The 20578-nt window shown below is 33.0% G+C and overlaps 4 protein-coding genes across 5 annotated transcripts in view; 3 read left to right on the top strand and 1 right to left on the bottom strand.

Moving 5' to 3' along the window:
- Positions 1 to 143: 143 nt before the first annotated feature.
- Positions 144 to 3652, top strand: LOC108730898 (uncharacterized). Its single transcript, XM_018460849.1, has 6 exons — positions 144 to 291; positions 757 to 897; positions 1771 to 1899; positions 2014 to 2166; positions 3301 to 3417; positions 3503 to 3652. Exons 1-6 carry the CDS (start codon positions 222 to 224, stop codon positions 3583 to 3585), a joined length of 693 nt encoding a protein of 230 aa, XP_018316351.1. The 5' UTR covers positions 144 to 221; the 3' UTR covers positions 3586 to 3652.
- Positions 3653 to 4447: 795 nt separating this feature from the next.
- mRpL51 (mitochondrial ribosomal protein L51) lies at positions 4448 to 6428 on the top strand. The gene is made up of 2 exons (XM_018460826.1): positions 4448 to 4565; positions 5010 to 6428. The coding sequence occupies exon 2, from the start codon at positions 5015 to 5017 to the stop codon at positions 5486 to 5488; it is 474 nt and encodes a 157-aa protein (XP_018316328.1). The 5' UTR covers positions 4448 to 4565; positions 5010 to 5014; the 3' UTR covers positions 5489 to 6428.
- Positions 6329 to 11622, bottom strand: LOC108730870 (dipeptidyl peptidase 9). The gene is made up of 10 exons (XM_018460810.1): positions 10752 to 11622; positions 10522 to 10656; positions 10233 to 10395; positions 9926 to 10167; positions 9527 to 9838; positions 9157 to 9443; positions 8757 to 9085; positions 8423 to 8674; positions 6892 to 7164; positions 6329 to 6815 (listed from the first exon to the last, which is right to left on the bottom strand). Exons 1-10 carry the CDS (start codon positions 10964 to 10966, stop codon positions 6468 to 6470), a joined length of 2556 nt encoding a protein of 851 aa, XP_018316312.1. The 5' UTR covers positions 10967 to 11622; the 3' UTR covers positions 6329 to 6467.
- Positions 11623 to 15655: 4033 nt separating this feature from the next.
- Positions 15656 to 20578, top strand: part of LOC108730879 (uncharacterized) — a 60779-nt gene continuing 55856 nt past the window's right edge. For both annotated transcript variants that reach the window (XM_018460823.1, XM_018460821.1), the window contains exons 1-2: positions 15656 to 15871; positions 16193 to 16294. In XM_018460823.1, coding sequence (XP_018316325.1) covers positions 16196 to 16294 — 99 coding nt within the window. In that variant the 5' untranslated portion in view covers positions 15656 to 15871; positions 16193 to 16195. The remainder of the gene's footprint in view (positions 15872 to 16192; positions 16295 to 20578) is intronic.

Below are 20578 nucleotides of genomic sequence, written 5' to 3'. Positions count from 1 at the left end.
AGAGTAAATTTGTCAATATTCGATGATGACCGCATTTTGCTCGATAAATGAAACCTCTGATTCACTTCAACGGGATATCGCTAGATACACTTAGAGATAAGACGTTTATCTGACGAGGGCGTATATACATTTCATAGCGTAAGGTGCGTCGTGAACCCGCTATATCTGGCAGTTACCTGGATGTGCCCCACGTTAGCACCTGAACACAGATCCCTATTCCAATGACGACTCTCGTCTGCATCTCCCTTATTCTCTTCTCGCTCACCGGCTACGTCTTCTCTCAGCAGAACTGTGAGTGCACTCGAATTACGCGAGATTTGAATTTCGATGCAAATCAGTAACATTATATCTCACATGATGAAAAACTTCGAGAGATTTAGCTATATAGATTTTGAGTCTTTTTGTTAAAACGTCTCTCAAAGAATATTTAAAAATAAATCTGATGAATCTTAAATCATCTTTTATAAGATCTAGATATAAGATTTTATAAGATCTTAAATATCTTTCACACACATTTAAAATAAATTCTTAGTTTCTTAAACAATATTTGAATTTCAATTTTAAAAGACGTTTTAATCTTTTAGATATTTTTAGATATTTTTTATGTACTTTTTAGGCACTTTACTTTGAACAATTGTTATCAAAACACTTACTTACTGATAACAAATTGCGTTAGAAATTAATTTCCAAATGAAAATTCACTGCTATTTAATTCATAATTAATCGAATTATTAGAACACTTTTTTCTCATTTTAGTTGGACGCACTGTCGCGTTCGTCGGTGATAAATGCGAGAGAGATGTCGATTGCATTGAGAATGCATTTTGCCGATGGCAAGAAACTTGCCAATGCGATCCATTTTACTCACCGAGCCTCGACAAATCAAAGTGTACTGCCAGTGAGTTTACTATGTATCGTTATCACTACCACTTATCTCTTAAGAAAGAGATCGCAATGTTGCGCAAAAGGAAATTAATTCAAGAAGCATCGTTTTGGACAAATCAACAAACACAATTAGTTGCGACAATATCGCATATACAATTCGAAAATTTTAATGGTTTATGTTTTGGTTAATATTTTGAAAATTTTCCATAATTTATGTTGTTTAAAAATTAATTTGATTCGATTGTTTGGTTACATTATACAAGCTGCATTAACAAATCTCTTTGTGTATGTCTACTTGTTATATTTTCTTTGTTGACTTTTTCGAATACAATTCCTAATCATATTATAAGACATATCATATATTTTTTATAAAATTTACTGATTTTTAAGAATCAAATTTATATAATATTACAACCATTTATCATTGTTTAATCAATTAAAGTATAACTGAAAGAAAAGAATTATATATTTATGAAATAAATGCATTTGTTATAATTCACTTGTTACTTACAATGTCCAGGAAAACATATGAACTTTTATTACGGAAATTTTGTCTATAATTATATAATTTGTCACAGAGTAAACTTTAATTTAAATATTTATACGTATATAGAATTAAGATTAATCGATAGTGGCTCAACAAAATATTGAAAAACGTGTACATATCTTTTTATTTTACAAAAATTAATAAATATTTAATAGATATCAAAATTGTTCTTTTATGAATTGAAAATATTTAAACAAAGAAAACTGTATTTTAGATAGATAAAAATAAAAATAGTCACTCGGCTACTCAAAGTGAACTTATCAAAAAATTCGTGCGTAATAATATGATATATGGCCAACTAAAATTATAGTAATAAAACTCCTTGTATTTTATTTGCAGCTGTTGGACTGAGATGTATGGATAATGTACAGTGTCAAAGTATAGCAAACGGCCAATGTAAACAGAATACGTGCACATGCAAAGATGACTTCTTTTTGGACAACCGTAATTCTTCAAACTGCATTAGGCGTAAGTAAAAATCACGATACTTACACTGAGATACAAAAAAAGAGTTGCGAAAAGAATCAGATATCACGTCTTGTCTTCGCACTCAGCAAATAGTTGAAAGAAAAAATATTGTAGGACCCTCCAAAATCGGTGATCATTGCCACGTAAATACGAATGATAATATGTGCCAGGAAAGTTTCAATTTTGCGTTGTGCATCAACGAGAAGTGCGAATGTTTCACAGGACATCATTTTGTAAACGAAACAAGAACCTGCGTGCAGAGTCGAGGTATGCACTCGCATTATATTTTTATTTTTTGTAAAAGAGAAGAAGGACAATTGATTGAGATCGTCAATCTCTGTGTTAGAAGAAAAAAAAGGGAAATTAAGGAACTCTCTCTCTCTCTCTTGAAAAAATTAATGGATAAGTATTATTGGAGCCTCTCCGAAACTTTTAAAAGATTTTCTATCTTTGGAAATCTATATATATATATATATAATATTATAATATAATAATAAAAAAAGCTATACGTACTCTCTCTCTTTCGGAAATTTTTTTTAAAAACCTGTATTACAGATTTTCGTGAGCTTTTGTAGGTTTATTATTGAACTATCTTCAAACTTTAATATAGAAATATTTATATTAGTTTCATATTAGAGTTATTAGCCTTCAAACAAGGTACAAAAAACAGGTCTTGACAAACAACTGCATATCTCGATTCCAGATCTCAAACAGAATTTTCAAAAAATTTTCATTTATAAATAATTTGAAGGAGAGCATGAATTTTGAAAAACGAGGACAAGTAAAAAATAATGCCAGTAAAAAATTAAAAGTTTTTTACATAAAAATTTTCAACCGAGTGGAAAAGTATTAATTTTTAAAATTACAGAAAATTTGAAATTCATACTCTCCTTCGAACTATTTATAAATGAACACTTTTTAAAATTTCTGTTTTAGATCATTATTCAGAATAAAAATCTCTTGCAGAATATAAAATCGCGTATTAAAGGTTTTTAAAAAAAATTCTCAAAAAAAAAAAAATATAATCTGTTTTATTAAACCTTCAAAGATAAAAAGCCTTTTAATAAACTTTTACGCGATTGAATTATAGCTTCATCGAATTCTTTACTTCCTGCTTTGTGCAATTGATCAATTTGGTTTTCGAGAGAATTATGTATTAATTTTCAATTCATCTACCAATTTTTTGCTGAAGAAGGTTAAAATTAGCCGAAACATGTATATACAAGTATATTGATACAATATATAGAATATTTTAAAGAAACAAAAACTGCGCACCGTTTACAGCGCCAATTCCCAATTGCCTGTTATTTGTTTAAATTTTTTTTTTTATATATTATCTTGGGAATTTAACTCGAATTTTATTTACCATTTAATTTTCAATGTTATTTTATTGTTTTACAGCTCTATACTACACTTGTTCGTACCACTATGAGTGCTACGAAAGTGACAGGTTTCCGGATACCATGGAGTGTAAGAATGATCAGTGCGTGTGTAAAGAGGGAGAACGATGTTCTAAAGGTTAATTGCGCTTAATTGCACCGTTACAAACTAATTCGGCCCAATTCTTCTAAGACACTTAAGTTTTTATCTCTTTCTTTCGCAGGTTCATTAATGACAGCCGCCGGGACACTTGTGATAATCTTGTTCTTCCTTTTTTCTATAACGAATTGCACGCTAGCGAATTAATACGTATAGTAGGATGTCCAATTGTTTTGATCAATTTTATAATACCGTTTTATATTAAGACAATTCAAGCAAGTCATGTAAATTATTTTTGGATTTAATAATTTAGTTAATTCTAATTTAATAATTTAGTTATTTCTTTGCATTCCATTTTTATATATTATATTTGTATTTTTAATAAATAGATTATGACAAACAGATGTAACATGGAATTTCGCAAAAATTCTGCTATCGATTGCTATCGAAATAAGAAAGCGTAATGTGGAAAGGAATAAATCTTTATCCGTTTTGTTTAGTTTTGACACTATTATATATATATATATATATATCAATTTTTCTATTTTTTCGTAATCTCCTAAATTTTAAATATGCATTATCCCCAATTTTATCTATATAAATTAAATTATCTATTTTATACTGTTTATCTATAACTTTTTAATATATTTAACTATATAAATACAGAAAGAGAAAGAACATATAAACAATTATTAAAAAAAACAATGTTATAATAGTTGATGTCATGATGTAAGAAAAGATACGCGTATAACAACAGCTGAGTATATATATATAATTTAAATATTTTTATACATTATGGACTTATAATTATACATAGGTTATAAAATTAGGTATCATATATGTCTATTTTTCATATTATATTTGAAATGAAAAGATTGATATAATAAAGATTGAAGAGAAAAAGATGAAAGATAGAAAAGTACAATAAAGAAAAAAACGTTATTATAAATTAATATATATATATATACGTTCTTACTAAAGATTTAAGAAAAGGATTAAAAGAAACGAAGTAGGATAGAATTAGGTGCGCGCGCAAATGCGTTTAACTGCGCGTGCGCTTTAAACAGCTAATACTTAATACATAACCCAACTTTTTTATTTAGGTTAGAGAGTTACGGAGATTATACGAGCGGATGTTTACATAAATCACAATTTACAGTTCTAACGCACGTGGCATTTGAAAAAAGGTAATTTTTATTAACATTTAATTAATAATCTGTAATTCCTTAAGCATATTGTCTGCACCACGTAAAGAAACTTGTCGCGAAAAATCAGGTTATGTCACGTATACATTGGAATAAAATGCACATTTTTTTCTTATAAAACAAATTGTATGACGGATTGTTTGTTAGACAATACATGTATGTGTATACATATATGTATATATATATATTTATATTATATATAATATTATTTATTATATATTTCTATTATATATTTATTCTATACATAATAGGATGTGTACAAGTCTTGATGGCTTGATATTAAATTTACATTATATAACATTCAATATCAATACTAATAAAAATCTATCATATCATAAAGAAGACTAGTTATGAATTTAAGATCTTATTAAACATATGTGTATTTATATACATTCTTTTTCGATATGTATCTCATTTTCTTTCCAGAATCCATGTCTTGGGTCGTGAATTCTGTTCGCGCTGTCATAAGCACATGGACGCCACAGATGACACCGGTACGGTTTCGCTATTATGCTGATAAAATAGCAAAAGGTCCCTTGATACGGCGATACGGATACAAAGATCCTATAGATATGAAGGGCGTTCTACCACGTACGGACAGCACTAGACGACTCCCGATGCCGATTTATCGACCAACGGACGCTTGGTCCGAAAAGAAGGCACTGTTTGGTCAGAACGACTATATTGACATATTGGGCTCGGATAACTTACATCCCACGAAAATTCTCTACAACGTACCCTCATGGTTGAGAGGTGTCAGCGGCAACGAATTTCAGGTTTTAATACGGAAGAGAAAAATGTGGGCAAAAGGTATATTTCCAGTTGCGAGACCCACTAAGTGGAAAGAATTGGACAAGAGACTACGTTATCTCTATAAATTCTTGAATCGTAAAACTAAACAGTAAGGTACTAAACGTAGATCAAATTAAGTTTATATCTGGCTGAAATTTGATACAAATAAATTCAATTAAATTCTAATTTAATTCTCATAAATAGTTGTGTCTTTTTCACTAGTTTTCGAACATTCTATCGAGTTTTTATGATTTCTTGTTTTAGATAACATGATTACTGCGTATAACATTAGTTACAATTTACTGCTTACAGTAATAATTATAAAAAATATAAAATAATGAATTTATTTATTGACAAATAATTATCCATCGGATATACGATTATTTCATAACACTGAAAAACGCAAATACTTTTCTCGCTGAAACGCGGATTTTCATTTCGTAGAAAGATAAAAGGGATACATGTGTCGAGGTCACGTACCATATATGTACATAGTCACAGTTGGTATATTAATGTCTAACAGTTCAATATCATATTGCGAAACAGAAACGCTTCTGGACTGGAGTTAGTCTTCCTGATTAACTATTGTCAGTAAATTGAGTATTGTCTATTCTCTTAGAAAACAGTCACAGTTAACCGATATTATCACGATCCTAAGCTTTGACAATAGCTGATTAAGAAAACCTCGAACTTATTGCGCGTTTTGTGGCATCTTGACAGCAGCGTTGAAAATTCATGTATTCAATATATATACTTTTTTGAAAGTTATATGTTATAAATTCCTTGCTAGAAGTTCGTCCTTGATAATTAATGACAATATATTCACACTGTGCTGTTGCAGATATTTTACATAAAAAAAATGTAATACTATCTTAAAAACCCTATAGAGGCACACTTTTATATGGAAACTAGTTCACATATTTTGTCACCTCTGAAGATATTTCTTCCTTTTGAGTTTTATGTTTAAGTGTGTACATAAATTATAATGGCAGTTACTTAAACTCACAAATTCTTACTTGGAGGAACGATTATTAACGAATTATTTAACAATACAAGAAAAGAAATTAAAATAAAAGGAAACAAAACGTCAATTCATAAATGATTCTGTAAGAAGGATAATAGGGTCGTTTCATAATGTTTGCTGGCATCTAAGCTTCTCAGACTATGCCTCTCGTTAGGGTAAACTTGCAATTGATACGGTTTACCAATTTTCACAAGGGCATTAATCAATTGGCTAGTGTGGTAGAAATGTACATTCTCGTCTATGAGACCGTGAATAATCAACAAACGATTCTCTTCGTCAGGAAACTTGTTTACATATGTCAAGACCGATCCGGCCATGTAACCTTGAGAATTGTTCTGTGGCAAGTCCATATAACGCTCAGTATATCCGGTATCGTAAAAGTTCCACGAGGTAACTGGAGCACCAGCAATGGCTAGCTGCGAATTGCGATGAGAACATTTTTTTAACTCTAAGTTTTAAGAAAATATGCAATAAACATTAATTTATGCGCACCTTGAATACATCAGGATACTGTATCAAACCCATTAGACTTAAGTATCCACCATAAGACCAACCATGAAGAGCTACTCGATTTAGATCTATGTATCCGGTAGTCTCTGCCAGCCATCTCAATACCTCGACTTGATCGTTCAGCTCTACTGTTCCCATCCTACGTCGCAAATGACTCTCGAATACAAGACCTCTATGCTGCGACCCGCGGGAGTCTATTAAAACTACGCAATAGCCTTGAGCAGCTAACATGTGCATTCGTAAATGTCTTAAACCCTGCAGAGGATTAAATAATTAATAAGTCTTTTTACTTCGTAAGTATAAAGTACTTTTTCATAAGTTATTCATAAATTTTTTACTTTATGTGAGGCACATTCCATTCAAACTATCGTCTAAACTACCGTCTACACTCCTGTGCAAAAGTTTAGAGCATTCTATAATTGTTAAATAAAAACATGATTTTTTACAGATATAATTATGTTATTAAAAATATTAATTTTTATTTTAGAATATGTCCACTATTGGAATAAAATTTATGATTAAAACAATATAAACTACTTCGTACATTTACAATGTTAGATATAAACAATCATAAAATTGAATCGATGAGAATAAATCTAATTAATGCCCGTTTCTGCCAATGTAGATTAACTTTAATCTCGGTTCAATTTACTCTTCATTTTTTTTATTCTTAAAACTAGAAAAAGATAAGGAATTAGTTGAACCGAGATTAATGAGTCAATTCTAAGCAGAATCGTAAGACTCGTAATGTGTTCTCGTAAAACTTGTATATAAGAACTTATGACTAGTATTCTAATTTTATGCGTATGTATCGTAAGACGTACGATTATTCGTAAATATCTATGATTTCTTGCAAATTTTATGGCTAGTAAGAAGCTATCTGCAAAAATATTGTATAAAGGTATAAGGACTTAAAAATTTTTACAAATCTTACAGAAATATGTTACGAGCTTTACGATTCTGCTTAGAATTTAAGCATAAAATTAAACTGCATTGGTAGAAATGGGCATAAGTAAGAGAAATCCTATTTTCGATCAAAGCGGATTTTAGTGCTTAAATATTTCAGTGTGAATTTGTATACATATTCAAATATTGCCAAAGTCTTGGTAGTCGAATTAGAAAGATATTTGCACGGAATGCGAGAGATGATGCCAGATTCGAATCACGGCTGAGAGCATATTTTTCGCAATAAATTATTCGCAATTTTTTAAATTCTTATTAATATCAAATTAATATTCTTATAAGAAGTTTATTATAGCATCAATATTATTAAATTACTTGTCAATTTAATATGTGATATTACTTGCGTTTCAAGATTGAAAAAGATTTTGGCACGCAGTTTATAGAATTGGATATGTATATAAATTCATACTGAAATATTTAAGCACCACCTTTGACTAATAATAGGATTTCTCTTACTTAAATTAATAAAGTTAATTAAACTTTCTTTTCAAAATTTAGAGATATTCTAAATTTTTGAGCGGTATATATGTTTTTAAAGGAGAATACTTACTTTAAATGTGTTTGATACAAGTTGTACTTCGGGTCCTCCGTAAACATTCAATATCGTAGGATATTTGACCCCAGGTTGGAAATTATGAGGTTTAAATATCATCGAGTAGACCGTATCCCCCGATTTGATTTGATGCGTGAAGATCTCCGGCGCAAACAGCTCGGATTCGGGCGCCGATGGTTCTAGGAGATAGCCTACGGGTGTGAGCGATATGCTCTCCACTGTCCAATCGGTTTGTGATATTTTAAATACCTGCAAAATTGAAGACGAAACAAGTTACTAATCGTGTAAAACTAATATCATTAGGCATATAAGTATTTTACGAGGAACGTACTTGACAAGTAGGCAGCGTTTTAATGGAACTATAAACAGTAACGAGCATTGTACATTCTTTGTTAAAATATACACTGTTGTAACTGTAGCCAGGCCGCGTCAGTAGCCGTATTTCTAATGGCCGTCGCAGCGAAACCGCGTAAACGTGTTGCTCCAGTGGTCCTTCCCGTAATCCACAGAAATAGACGATGGAATTAACCTCGTCGACCCATATTTTCTTCCCTAGCACTTCATAATCACCCTGCGTCAGAGCTATCTTGGAAGTAATACGTGGCCGAAGAAATATACTGTCCATTCTATCCAAAGGTTCTTCCACTCCATTACTTAAGCCTATATTTAAAACGTATGTAAAAAAAATGCGTCGAGCAATGATATTACTATTGAAATGGATTGTCACAAACCTGCTATACTGGATGTTATAAGATACAAATGTCGAAACTCGGATTCTTCGCTCCCCCAGATAAATTTGACTTCGTTTGCGTCGTCGGACTTTAAGAAGTATAATAGATCGTTCACGTTGATCCAAATCGGGCTCTGCTCAGAGTATATCACTTGAACGCTTGCTGATGTGGGTGTGAAATGATTTTCCGTATTATACGTGTTAGGCGGTGGTTCACAAAAGTTGTCTATCGACAATAAGACTAACTCGAGTTTTTGTTGTTTTCTGTCTAGTAGTTGCACCCAGACGCTACATGAACAAAGTAACATTATTGATCCGTACTAATACATTAATAAAAGATTTTGTATATTTGAGTTTCTCCTCGAACTTACTATTGAGCATCCGGAGTCCATCCGACTCGTACCATATATTCCATCCATGGGAACATAATGTGAAGAGGATACTGGAGCTCCAATATTTCGATATCGACAATATGTAATGATTCTGTTAGACGGAACTGCACCATTTTCAAGTTACTCCTAGCATTGGGCATACCGGCTCTAGGAAATCTAAATTCATCTACTTCATCCGAATTTGACGAGGGGAAGCAATATATCTTAACATCGCTCTCATCCACTTCTTCATATACTATCCTATAGATTCCATCAAACATGGACTTTGGCTGCCACCAGTAGCCAATATACCTATAGATAGAACAGATACCTTAATTTTTGCGTTTTTATATGTATATTATGTTATAAGTATGTGAATTTAACAGCAAATGATTAAACCTTGTAAATTCCTCCTGCATAACGTAGGAAGGAGTGCCGGCGGTGAGTGGATCATCCACGAGACTCCTGCCTCCTTTTCTAGCATGAGTTAACCGAACTGAAGAACCTGTAATACTGTGAGACAGATACAGATCTCCCGAACATGTGTGAGCGATCAAAGCGTTATTCCAAGGACAGATCTGAGGACATAGTTTCGCACCGGTCGTCGACATCCTGATTTCGGATGGAAAAAGAGGTCCAGGCTGATGGAAAAACATATAGATTAAATACTTTCTTTCATTAATTCACAACAACACACGGGTATTACCATAAATCCAGTATCCACACATTGGTAAAGGCTGCTGGCAGCTGGAAAGACTAATTTTCCACTCTCCGCGTGGATCTCGTAACTAGTTATACCCCACGTAGCAAGTCTCTTCCTTTCCCACAACAATTGTTCTTCCTTCGACAATCTGTTCCCACTTGATACGCTAAAATCATCGTATAATTAATCTAAATGCTCTTGGAGAGTTAATAAACAATATACATCTTATACAATATATTGAATGATTCACTTCAGCAATGACATTACTAAGACACTCCGTAGTGGTGTTTACCTCTGGAAATTCGCTTCTATGACAGGTTGCCAATGTAATCGGTAGCCATTGGCATGATCTGCGTGTGCAATATCCACATACAGAAGAGTAGTCTCCCAACCATTACTTGGTGTGCTAAGGAAATAGATTCTAGTCCTGCAAAAGGGGAGCGGAGCATCGTTAATCTTTTGAGCGGATAATGAGTGAACTCAAAGATATTGTGTCGACGCAAACGAGCGTGTTTTCCTCACCGGCCGTCTGGGAGCGATCGGAAAGTTATGGAACTCGGTACAGATCCAGCCGATACCCCCGACAGTTTCCTCCTGAGATCGCCGACGACGGAGCGGAGCTCGGACCAGGACTTCCGCGGCACTGTGCTGTCGGGAACGGCCTGTTCCCCCACCGATTCGTTGCCCGTGGTGTCCATATTCTCCATACGTTGCCGGCGGCCTTTCCGCGAAGTCATTCGTCCCCCAGCGAGCACCTCCGCGGCCGTCTCGGCGCGGTCATGTCGACGCGAACGTGTCCCGGGAGCGGTGTGTGACAGATGCGGGTGTACGCGGGTACGACGAGCTGGCACTCCGAATACCACGACGGGGCGATTTCGCGACAGGGTTACTTACGGCGGGCCGCGCACGACGGTCCACGGTCCACGGGCGATACGCAAGACGTTACTGCGCGCGCGACCACGCACTGCAGCGGACGGACGTAGACGTGACGAGCGAGCGAGTAGGAGAGAAAGAGAGAGAGATATTTTATTTTTAGGTTATGCACCATCCGCCGCCACGGCCGCGGACAGAGGTTCACTTTCACCTTCTCCCCGGCCTCGTTCGGTTTCTCTTCGGTGACGTCTCTCCCTCCTCCTAACGTCGCGCGATATTAATTTCCCGAAATCAAGTACTCATACCACCGCGACCACGACCGCCACCATCATCGCCAGCATCATCATCACCACCACCACCACCACAGCAACCGTCGCTGCGATCAGCGGATCAGCCACAACTCCACCGTGACTCCACGTGCCAAGAGTTCACCGCGAGTGCCAAAGATTCCAACCGAGTTGACGTTGTCACTCAAATGCTCGCACATGACAGCAACTCTTATCTGCTCTTATCATAGTTATCGATGACGCATCCGCGAGGAGGCGAAGCCACGTGAGAGATACGGTTACGTGCGTATTCGCACACACGTGTATACTCAACACTGTTATACGTCGCGTCGCCGCGATGACCCCTATTACTCCCGTCACGCGGATGGGAGATCTCCACCTCTATACGAATCGTCTTAAAAGGATTTACGCTCGAATTTAATTACGTCAGATCGTCGAACACGCGTTTTTGTTTTCGGTTTCTGACATTCGCGCAACATTTGGCGACTAGGGCCCAGTTTCACAACTCTCACGGTTAACTCTTAACCGAGATTCAACCTGTTTCTCATCTCTAAAATTGGAAAGTGAACCTCGATTAAGAGTTAACTGTGAGTTGTGGAACTGGGCCTTAAAACTGTAGTCATATACTCCGGTTAATTAATTGTATTGTATATAATAGCCTGTATAATTGGTTCGTCGTTAAGATTTCCTAGTTAGACGGATAATCCGTATCAATTTGAGGTCGCACTTAATTATGTGTCATTACGCATTAGATTACTTGTGTAGCTTGATTGTGTGTTAATGTATCTTTGAAGCAATAAATATTTATGTTTAACGCGATTTAACTCTTATTTACTCACTTATTATCTTAGAATGTGACGTCAGAAGCAAGAAAATAAATATAACAAAAATTCTTGTAAATAATCGGTTTTTAAAATATTCTAATAGATAAAATACACTCTTTGTACTATTTTAGAGAATGAAACACGTATATGTATGTTTGATTTTGATAATTGGCAAAAACGGAAAATTCTGCAAAACCTAGTGCAGTAATAAAAAATAAACTCATTATTTAAATAAAAATATTTGTGAAACATTTGCAATCGATAGAATATATTTATAAAATATATTATAGAATAAAAAAGTAAATTACAAAAACAAAGGCAATAGGAGTCGTCGCAAAAAGTAATTGCGAGTGTCACATTCATAAATTACATTAAAAAATTATATTAAAAAATTACCTTACTAAAATACATTGAACATAAATATATTATAGAATATATTTATAAAAGATTTCAGGAAGATATATTAAATCTTATTTATTTTTGTATGTTATTAATTTAATAGTTTTTGTCATAATTGTGAACATAGCTTATTTCGTTTTTGGTTATGCATAATTCATTTCCAGATGTATGTACAGTAATTTATTAATTAATGAATCAAAATGAGTTTTCAGTATATTTTACCAAGTCTGCAGTCAATTATTTAATTGTGTTGTTTTATTGAAAAACGTCTCCATATTATTATCTACATTTTGCAAGAATTTCTGTTGTATATTTTCGCTTTTGATAACATCACAATTTGAGACAGTGGTAAGTAAATGAGAGCCTGAACATAAATTCTTTTAAGTGTCATAGAACACACACACTCCGATCGAAGATTTTTTCACATTGAATATGATGCTGTTGATAGAATTTGCATAATACGTCGGGATTTTTAGTATTGTATATTGGGATAAAATGGGCTATAAAAAAGCCATTTTTGGCTCCTTTCACTCCAATTTACTCAAAATCCTGACGTGTTACACATGCAAATTTTGATGACGCCATCGTGTTCGGCGCAAAAAAATCTTCGGGATTATTATATAGCACTTATATTCAAGGTTGGGTAAGTTAACTTTTTTTTTAACTAAGTTAAAGTTAACAGCCTTGAAAATTTAACTTAATTAAAATACAAGTTAATCCATAATGAAATTAATTGAATTAAAAGTTAAGTTAATAAAAAAAGTAATTGAAAAATTAAAAGTTAAATTTGGTCCGAACAACCAAGAAAAAAGAAAAAAGAAAAGTAACCATTTTACATAATTTTTCGTATTTTTCTTTTCTCACAGCATATTCATTAAAGAATCTAGTTATTTTTGTTCACAAGTAACGATTATACAATATAAAATTACTAAGTTATATACTCATTATCCTCTCGCATTGTGTCTGAGGATTGACTTCAAAAAAATCAAATTAAAAGTTAACAGTTACCGATAAAATGTAACTAAATTAAATTAAAAAGTTAAGAGTCTAAAATGTAACTAAGTTAAATCAAAATTAATTAACTCTTTAACTTAACTTTTATCTTTTTAACTTACCACTACCAACCCTGCTTATATTATATATCAAAGAGAAAAAGGTGACTTTTTTTGAACTCTGTAATAACAAAACATTTGCGTAAAATCTTGAAATGTTATTGTTTTGTTATTATGTTATTGTATTTTATGTTATATTTCGCAGATTCTGCAAACGCGGACTTTCGTGTATAACGTGCATTGAAAGCTTCAGATTGTGAAAAGGAAAATAATTAACGTCAAGGATATCTTTTTTAATCGAAATTTAATGAATTCCATTTTCTCGAGATACATTAAACCTTTACGCATTTGAGATACCTAATAATTTTACATGGTTTTACAAAAACAATAGCAATTATTTTGATTAAATTTGAAGAACTGTTTTTAATATTTAATAAAATTTGAGAACAGTAACGTTTTAATTCTTTTTAATTTAATGAAAGTTGATGGAACGGCATAAATTCGCAATGTGCGTTGATGTGTTTTGTTTAACTTTCGGTTATGAAAAGGAAAATAATATCTCGTTGAGGATATTTTTTTAAATACAAATTTAATTCATTTCATTTGTACAGATGTTCAAATTTAACTTGAAAAGGGTAGCAATCATCTTGAGTGAATTAAAATTCTGAAAGATTTAATATAATTTTAGAATAGCACTTTTTTTTTTAATTTAATGGAACGTGGTAGTTGATAGAATGAATACGTAACGTTAATACGTTTGAAGGGAAAAAAAATTCCTGAGGAGAGCAAACTGCACATGTGCACGCCGTAGTCACGTTCTCGTTGTTCTTACATATTTTAATAGCTCTTCTCCGTCGCGACATCTGTTTTTGTCCTCGTCCACCCCTGAATAATTTTCCTCGCCGTCGTCGTTGTCGTCGTCATTCGCAGACTCCTTCACATTTACAAAATCCAGATGTAACTGTTAATTCTATGCGTTTTAAAATGCGAGATTTTTCTTTCTCGTACGAGAGAAAATGCGATCGATCCTCTGTATGATCGGCTGCGGAAATAGACGCTTTCCGTAGTGTGGTTTATTCCCGTTAATATTCGCGAGAGAAAATTCTTGTGACGTTTTTTTTATAAATCTATGCCAGGTATTCGGGTCGTTATTTATGGATTGTACTTCGATTCGAATAAATATCGGCGAGTCGACCAATAAACGACGCTCGAAATGCATGCAGCACGTACTGTTTTTTTTTTCCGTTTTAGATTAGAATTATTACGGACATATATATACCTACGTTTCGTTCATGAATACCCAAGTTGCAATAACATATTTCAACAAAAACCAATCCTTTGTTGAATTCGCCTAAAAAGGAACAATTTCTCATAATTTTTTATTTAAATGTATTTTTTGTTTCCATAATACTTTGTCATATAATTTTGAAGTTAATTATAAAAATATTACTGTTGTATAAAAACTTTATTATATTATAAACATGGCATACATTGGAAATATCTATATTGCGAAAAAGTTGATAATTATAACTATAGCACACAAAATGAATTTATGCATTTTGCGTACTAAAGAAATACTTTATATGCTATGCTTATTAGTATATATATATACTAATAAATATACTAATATAAAATTCTAATAAATTTTCATGCATAAGTTCATTTGAATCCACTTACTCATTCCAATAATAAATTATAATAATAAAAGGATATGATAATAAGAATATAATAATTAATTTTTATCATTCTCTGTATTCTAATTTAAAAAAAAAATCAGAAAAATTTAAGAACACTCTACTTATATATGTTTTGAGAAAGTATTACATGAAACGAGTTCGGTTGTATTGTTTCTTTTTTATACGTTGAATTTCGATGATAACAAAATATTTGAAAAATCTATAAGATAAATGATTAGAAAAAAAATGGGCACGTGTACGGAATGGTTAAACAATTAATTAAGTGTCAGTGATACGATAGTTTGTCATAAACGTGAAAATTTTACACATGTGCGCTGCGAACACGTGCGAGTTTAAGGATGCAACTTCTCGACAGAAGAGACACGATTAACAAACGAGGAATACGCAATTTCTCTGACAAGGCACATTTTGTCAGCGTTTTGTATACATTTCTGTTTATAGATATCAATTTATCGAAATTTGTTTTCCGCTACGTCGTTGCAAGTGTAACTTATAATCCAAACAGTTCCGCGGGTAAGCAAAGGATTATATTTCTTCTTTTCATCATTTTATATCACAGAACACGTGTGCAATAGACAAATCGTTTATTTTTTCCGGTATAAAGACGCTTGGCACACGCGATTGAAAGCAAATATTTAATCGGATGATGATTACGTAATCGAAAATTATGTACGCTCTGTTCTCAATAACAATATTAAAGACCGAATTAGATTTAACACGATAATACCAATACATGTCGATCAACTTTTTGTAATGTTGTGTTCGCGAGTATTTTTAATAAATTACATCTGTCTACATTTTCACAATTTAGTTTATTCATACGTCTTTACAGAAATGGTTGGTAGTTCGAGATTATCGGGATTTTCGAGATGTGGCGTCAAAACCACAAAATCCATGCTGTTTACACTTGAAGGTCTTAAGAAAAAGTGGGAGGTGAGTCACATTAATCATTAATTTGAGAAAAACATTAAATATTTAATCAGCTAAATTAATATTAGAGGAACGAAATACCAAAATCCTGCTGTTTTTTTCCACAATATGCCATCTGCATCAATGCACATTAAGAAAATATTTGCAATGTATTAAAAACATTAGAAATATACGATAAATAATTACGTTTGATATTTGAAGAGCGAAATGTTATTCACAAGTTGTTATACACTTTTTCATTTTAATTTTCCAAAAATTTGATATTATAAAATCAATTGATACTTTGATTACCAAGCTGATTTCGGCATATTGAGTTTAATAAATTTAATAAAATTAATATTCATTATATTTTTTAACAGAATTTATATTACTTCTTTAATGTCTTAAATATTCAATAAAATTATTTTTTAACGGATAAAAGCGTTACTCACAAATGAATGACGAGATCTTGTGAATTTTATACGTCAAATATAGATGAAATGATAAAGTGTTAAAATATCAATTACATCGATATCTAAATTTTTATATATGAATCTCATATTAATTAATGTCTCATCCTGTTATCGATTCCGTATTGTTAATTTAATCGCATTTGCACGACGAAAATTAATGAAATATTCACTTACCTTAAGCTTCTTTCTTCAGTGGAAGGTCTAATTGAATTTATCAGGATTTACTGTTGGCGGAATTTAATCGCAAATACGTAATGTATATTGTCCGCTCGCAAAATTGTTTTTCCTGTGTTAAATATTTATTTTGAAAGCTTTACTATCCCGCGCGTAGTAGGATCGAATGTCTCGTGGACGTCCTACACCAGCCTACACCATGTCGGAACACGTAGGCACAGTTTTCCGACAGGCCTACGCTATCAAGTCCCTTCTCGCGTCCCAGCTACCCTCGGCAACCGCTCGTCCGAGATGGTCTACACGAGACCCATATATTTCCTGAGATACGTTCCGGCGCGGCGGTGCAAAGTACCGTCCAGAATTCTCACGGGAGAGGCTGAATCCCTTTTTCCCGTGTCCCTTAAATATTAACGTGGAGAATTTCGTAGGTGGTCTCGCAGTAAAATTTTCACGAATTAATTCGATATGTAACTAACACTCCCATTTCCACTTCTATACAATGGTCGAATAAAAATAGTTTGCGTTTCCTGATCAAGAATGACAATAAAACTTTCTTTATAAAAAATAATACGAAGGGATATTTTTATTTGATAATTTTCGAAGAGTGAGACCATATATGTAGTTGTACTACGTGGGAAAAGATATAAAATCGGAGAGAGCACCGGTATTCTTCCGATCGAGCCATCAAATACTTAACATGTTTCGTTTTCGCAGAGAATCCTTTTCTATATTACTCTTTCTGTACCAACATTTCGTTCTCCAATGTGCGTTTGACAGATAGAGTACCTACTGTGAGCATTTTGAACGCCGTTATTTTTTCAAGAAGAGAAATTCTTGAAAATTTATATAATCCGATAATTATATAAAAAATATGTATTATATTCATCAAATTCAAATCGAAAAGAAAATGTCGAAAGTCTGATTTATATATCGATGAAAAATAAAAAATATAAAAGTCAGATCTCGTACTTGCTGCGCGATTCTACGTGCTTTATCTTCTTACGTAAGGTCGAGGATTACTCGATACCCACGGTTTGGTATCACCCAGCATGGTCTAGCCAGGCAGTCAGGTGCCTTGTAAAGTAGTTGACATGCAGAGCCGGTTCGTGGTATACTTTCTTCCTTTTTTTACTCGCTTCAACTTTTCCTATCCTCTTTTTCCACCTTCGCTATCATCTTCTTCTGCTTTTCCTCGCTCAAGCACCTTGTCCGAGTTCGCTATATAATGCAGCCGGCTATATTGAATATTTCGCCGAGGTAAAATGATAAAGAAATCCTCGGCAAGCTTCTCGGACTTATATGGATATAGAGCCGTCGCCCTCGTCGCCTTCAGAAACGAGATGGAGCACGCTTCGTGAGCATCAACAAGTAACCCGCGTCGTGACGTTTATTAATTTGGGGAAAATTTGGAAAGAGAATTCTAGTCGGTTTAAAATCAAGCGGATCTCGATACAATTTTGGTACAATCGATCTAGTCTTCCTATATACATCGTAAATATATTTAAAAAGTGATCAGATCAATTTTTTCGCATATTAATTTTTTAAATATAATAGGTATTTCAAATCAAACATTTTTAATTGTTTATCGCGCGAGATATTAAAAAGAAAGATACTAAAAGAAATGATAAAGGAATGAATTTTTTATTTTCCAATACAGAAATTTTCTCTGATGTTAAAGCGATGTGTATGTTTGACTTTTATGCAAAGAGTTTTTATATAAAAGGATTGCCGCTGTTGCTATTGTTTGCGATGGTATTTGCAGCTGTGTTGATAAATTTCATCTATAAATGTATAGATAATATTCTCTGCATAAGTAATATTTCTCATACCTTCTAAGACCTAACGCGAGTGGAATAATAGCGAAGGAAATTCCCCCTGAAAGCCTTTACGATCGCGGCTACAGGACTTTTCACAAAGTTTGGCCACCCAACTTTTCCTTGAAATTATCATCGCTATATATGATTCTATCAGCATAATATATATAATTTTTAACGTTTTTTGTATATAAATTCATTATTTCTACAACAAAAATAATATAATGTATATTATCATATATACAATTGAAACCAAATTCTAAAATCTTATTACATCTTTTTATATAAAATTTTTTTGCTGTTATTGATATTTGTCGATCATTGCTGTTATTGACATAATTTTAGATATAAAGTAAAACGCAAATATATAAAAATGAAACACATTCAGAATATAATATTCTAATTGTAATGTATAATTTAGGGCGTATCTCATTATTTAAATGACCTAGCCATTTGCGAAGCGACAATGTTACCGAGTCCAAAAAGAATGTATTACGTGAAAAGCTTAAAACAGTCTGGACGATGCTGTAGAGAAGACGATGTTTTCCTCAGAACGACATTTAAGGCATCCTCGATTCCAGCAGTATCTAGTCCTAAGTATAGGTGAACTATGGAGCCAGTTTAAAATTGAAGGGTTGAATATACTCGAGGCAGGTATAGGACACTCGCGTAATAAAATCTTGTGTAGAAATTTATTCTATTTTCTATGTACACCGTCGATATTTTTCAATCTATATGTAACTTCTTTGCGAAAAATCGCTATGCGGCGGTAATACGAACAATTGGACTTCTCGATTTTCTTTTTAAAGGGATGAATAAAGATACACAAAAAGGTTAGGGAATTTTCAGAACAGCTTTCGGTACAGAATAAAGGTAGGGGATGCACTTCAGTTGACGCGAGCGTACGTAACGCGTGCCCCTGGGGGGTCGCAATATCGATCTCCCCTCTTAGCCTCGCATCACCCTTGCGTATTACCTCCTCCATGTCTGTTCGTTCTGCAGCATATCAACAGCGGACAGCTCGAATTGTACAAACCTAATGGAATATATGCCTTCCGAGAAGCCTGTCGTCCTTCCTGAATTTATTCGGTTGGAGCTGAAGATCCGCTTTCGTCAACGGTGAAATATTGAAGAAGTCAAAACGTTGAAAATAAAAAAAGGAAAGTTTTGAGCGTGGGTTTCATTATCTATTTTTAATCATTTTCATTCTCGCTATAAAACTGGACAAAGGACAATAGAGGAGAATAGGTGATGAAGGTGGCTCGGTTGGATACTTCTGGCTTTGCGTTCTGTTCTGTTTTTTCATTTGGTTTTCTTCATTAAATTTTCAATACACATAGACTTGCAAAGTCTTTTTCAGTTAAAAAAGATGAATTCTCAAGCTGAAAAATTTTGACATATCCTTAAAATATCTATATAATAATATGATGTAATTCAGGGGTTCAGAGTACAAAAAACGATTAGCATCCTTTTTTATACTGGCGTACAGCTCTATTTTTAATGAATTACTAAAAAGTATTTTTAAAAAACTTTAGCCAAGCATATTATGTGAAACATTTTATAAAAACAGTTGAAATATAAAGATCACTTTGTTCAGAGCTGTTGGAGTTATCCGTTTGTTATATAAAAAAATACGTTAAATCTAAATTCATAGTCATTTTCGTAAAAAGATGGAGCTAATCGATTTTTGCATCGAATTCTTAAATTATACTTGATTGAGTCAATTGCATATAGAGGATCTTGGAAACGCACAGAGGGGTTTACACGACGATTTGCGTATGTTGATTAAAATATATATGTATATGTATATATGTACATAATAGCGATATCATTAATAATAAAGTTAA

This window comes from Mycetomoellerius zeteki, unplaced genomic scaffold (genome assembly GCF_001594055.1).
Source record: "Mycetomoellerius zeteki isolate Tzet28-1 unplaced genomic scaffold, Tzet1.0 scaffold98, whole genome shotgun sequence".
Taxonomy (NCBI): domain Eukaryota; kingdom Metazoa; phylum Arthropoda; class Insecta; order Hymenoptera; family Formicidae; genus Mycetomoellerius; species Mycetomoellerius zeteki.
Note: the sequence above shows the minus strand (reverse complement) of the source record. Positions and strands in the feature narration are given on the sequence as shown.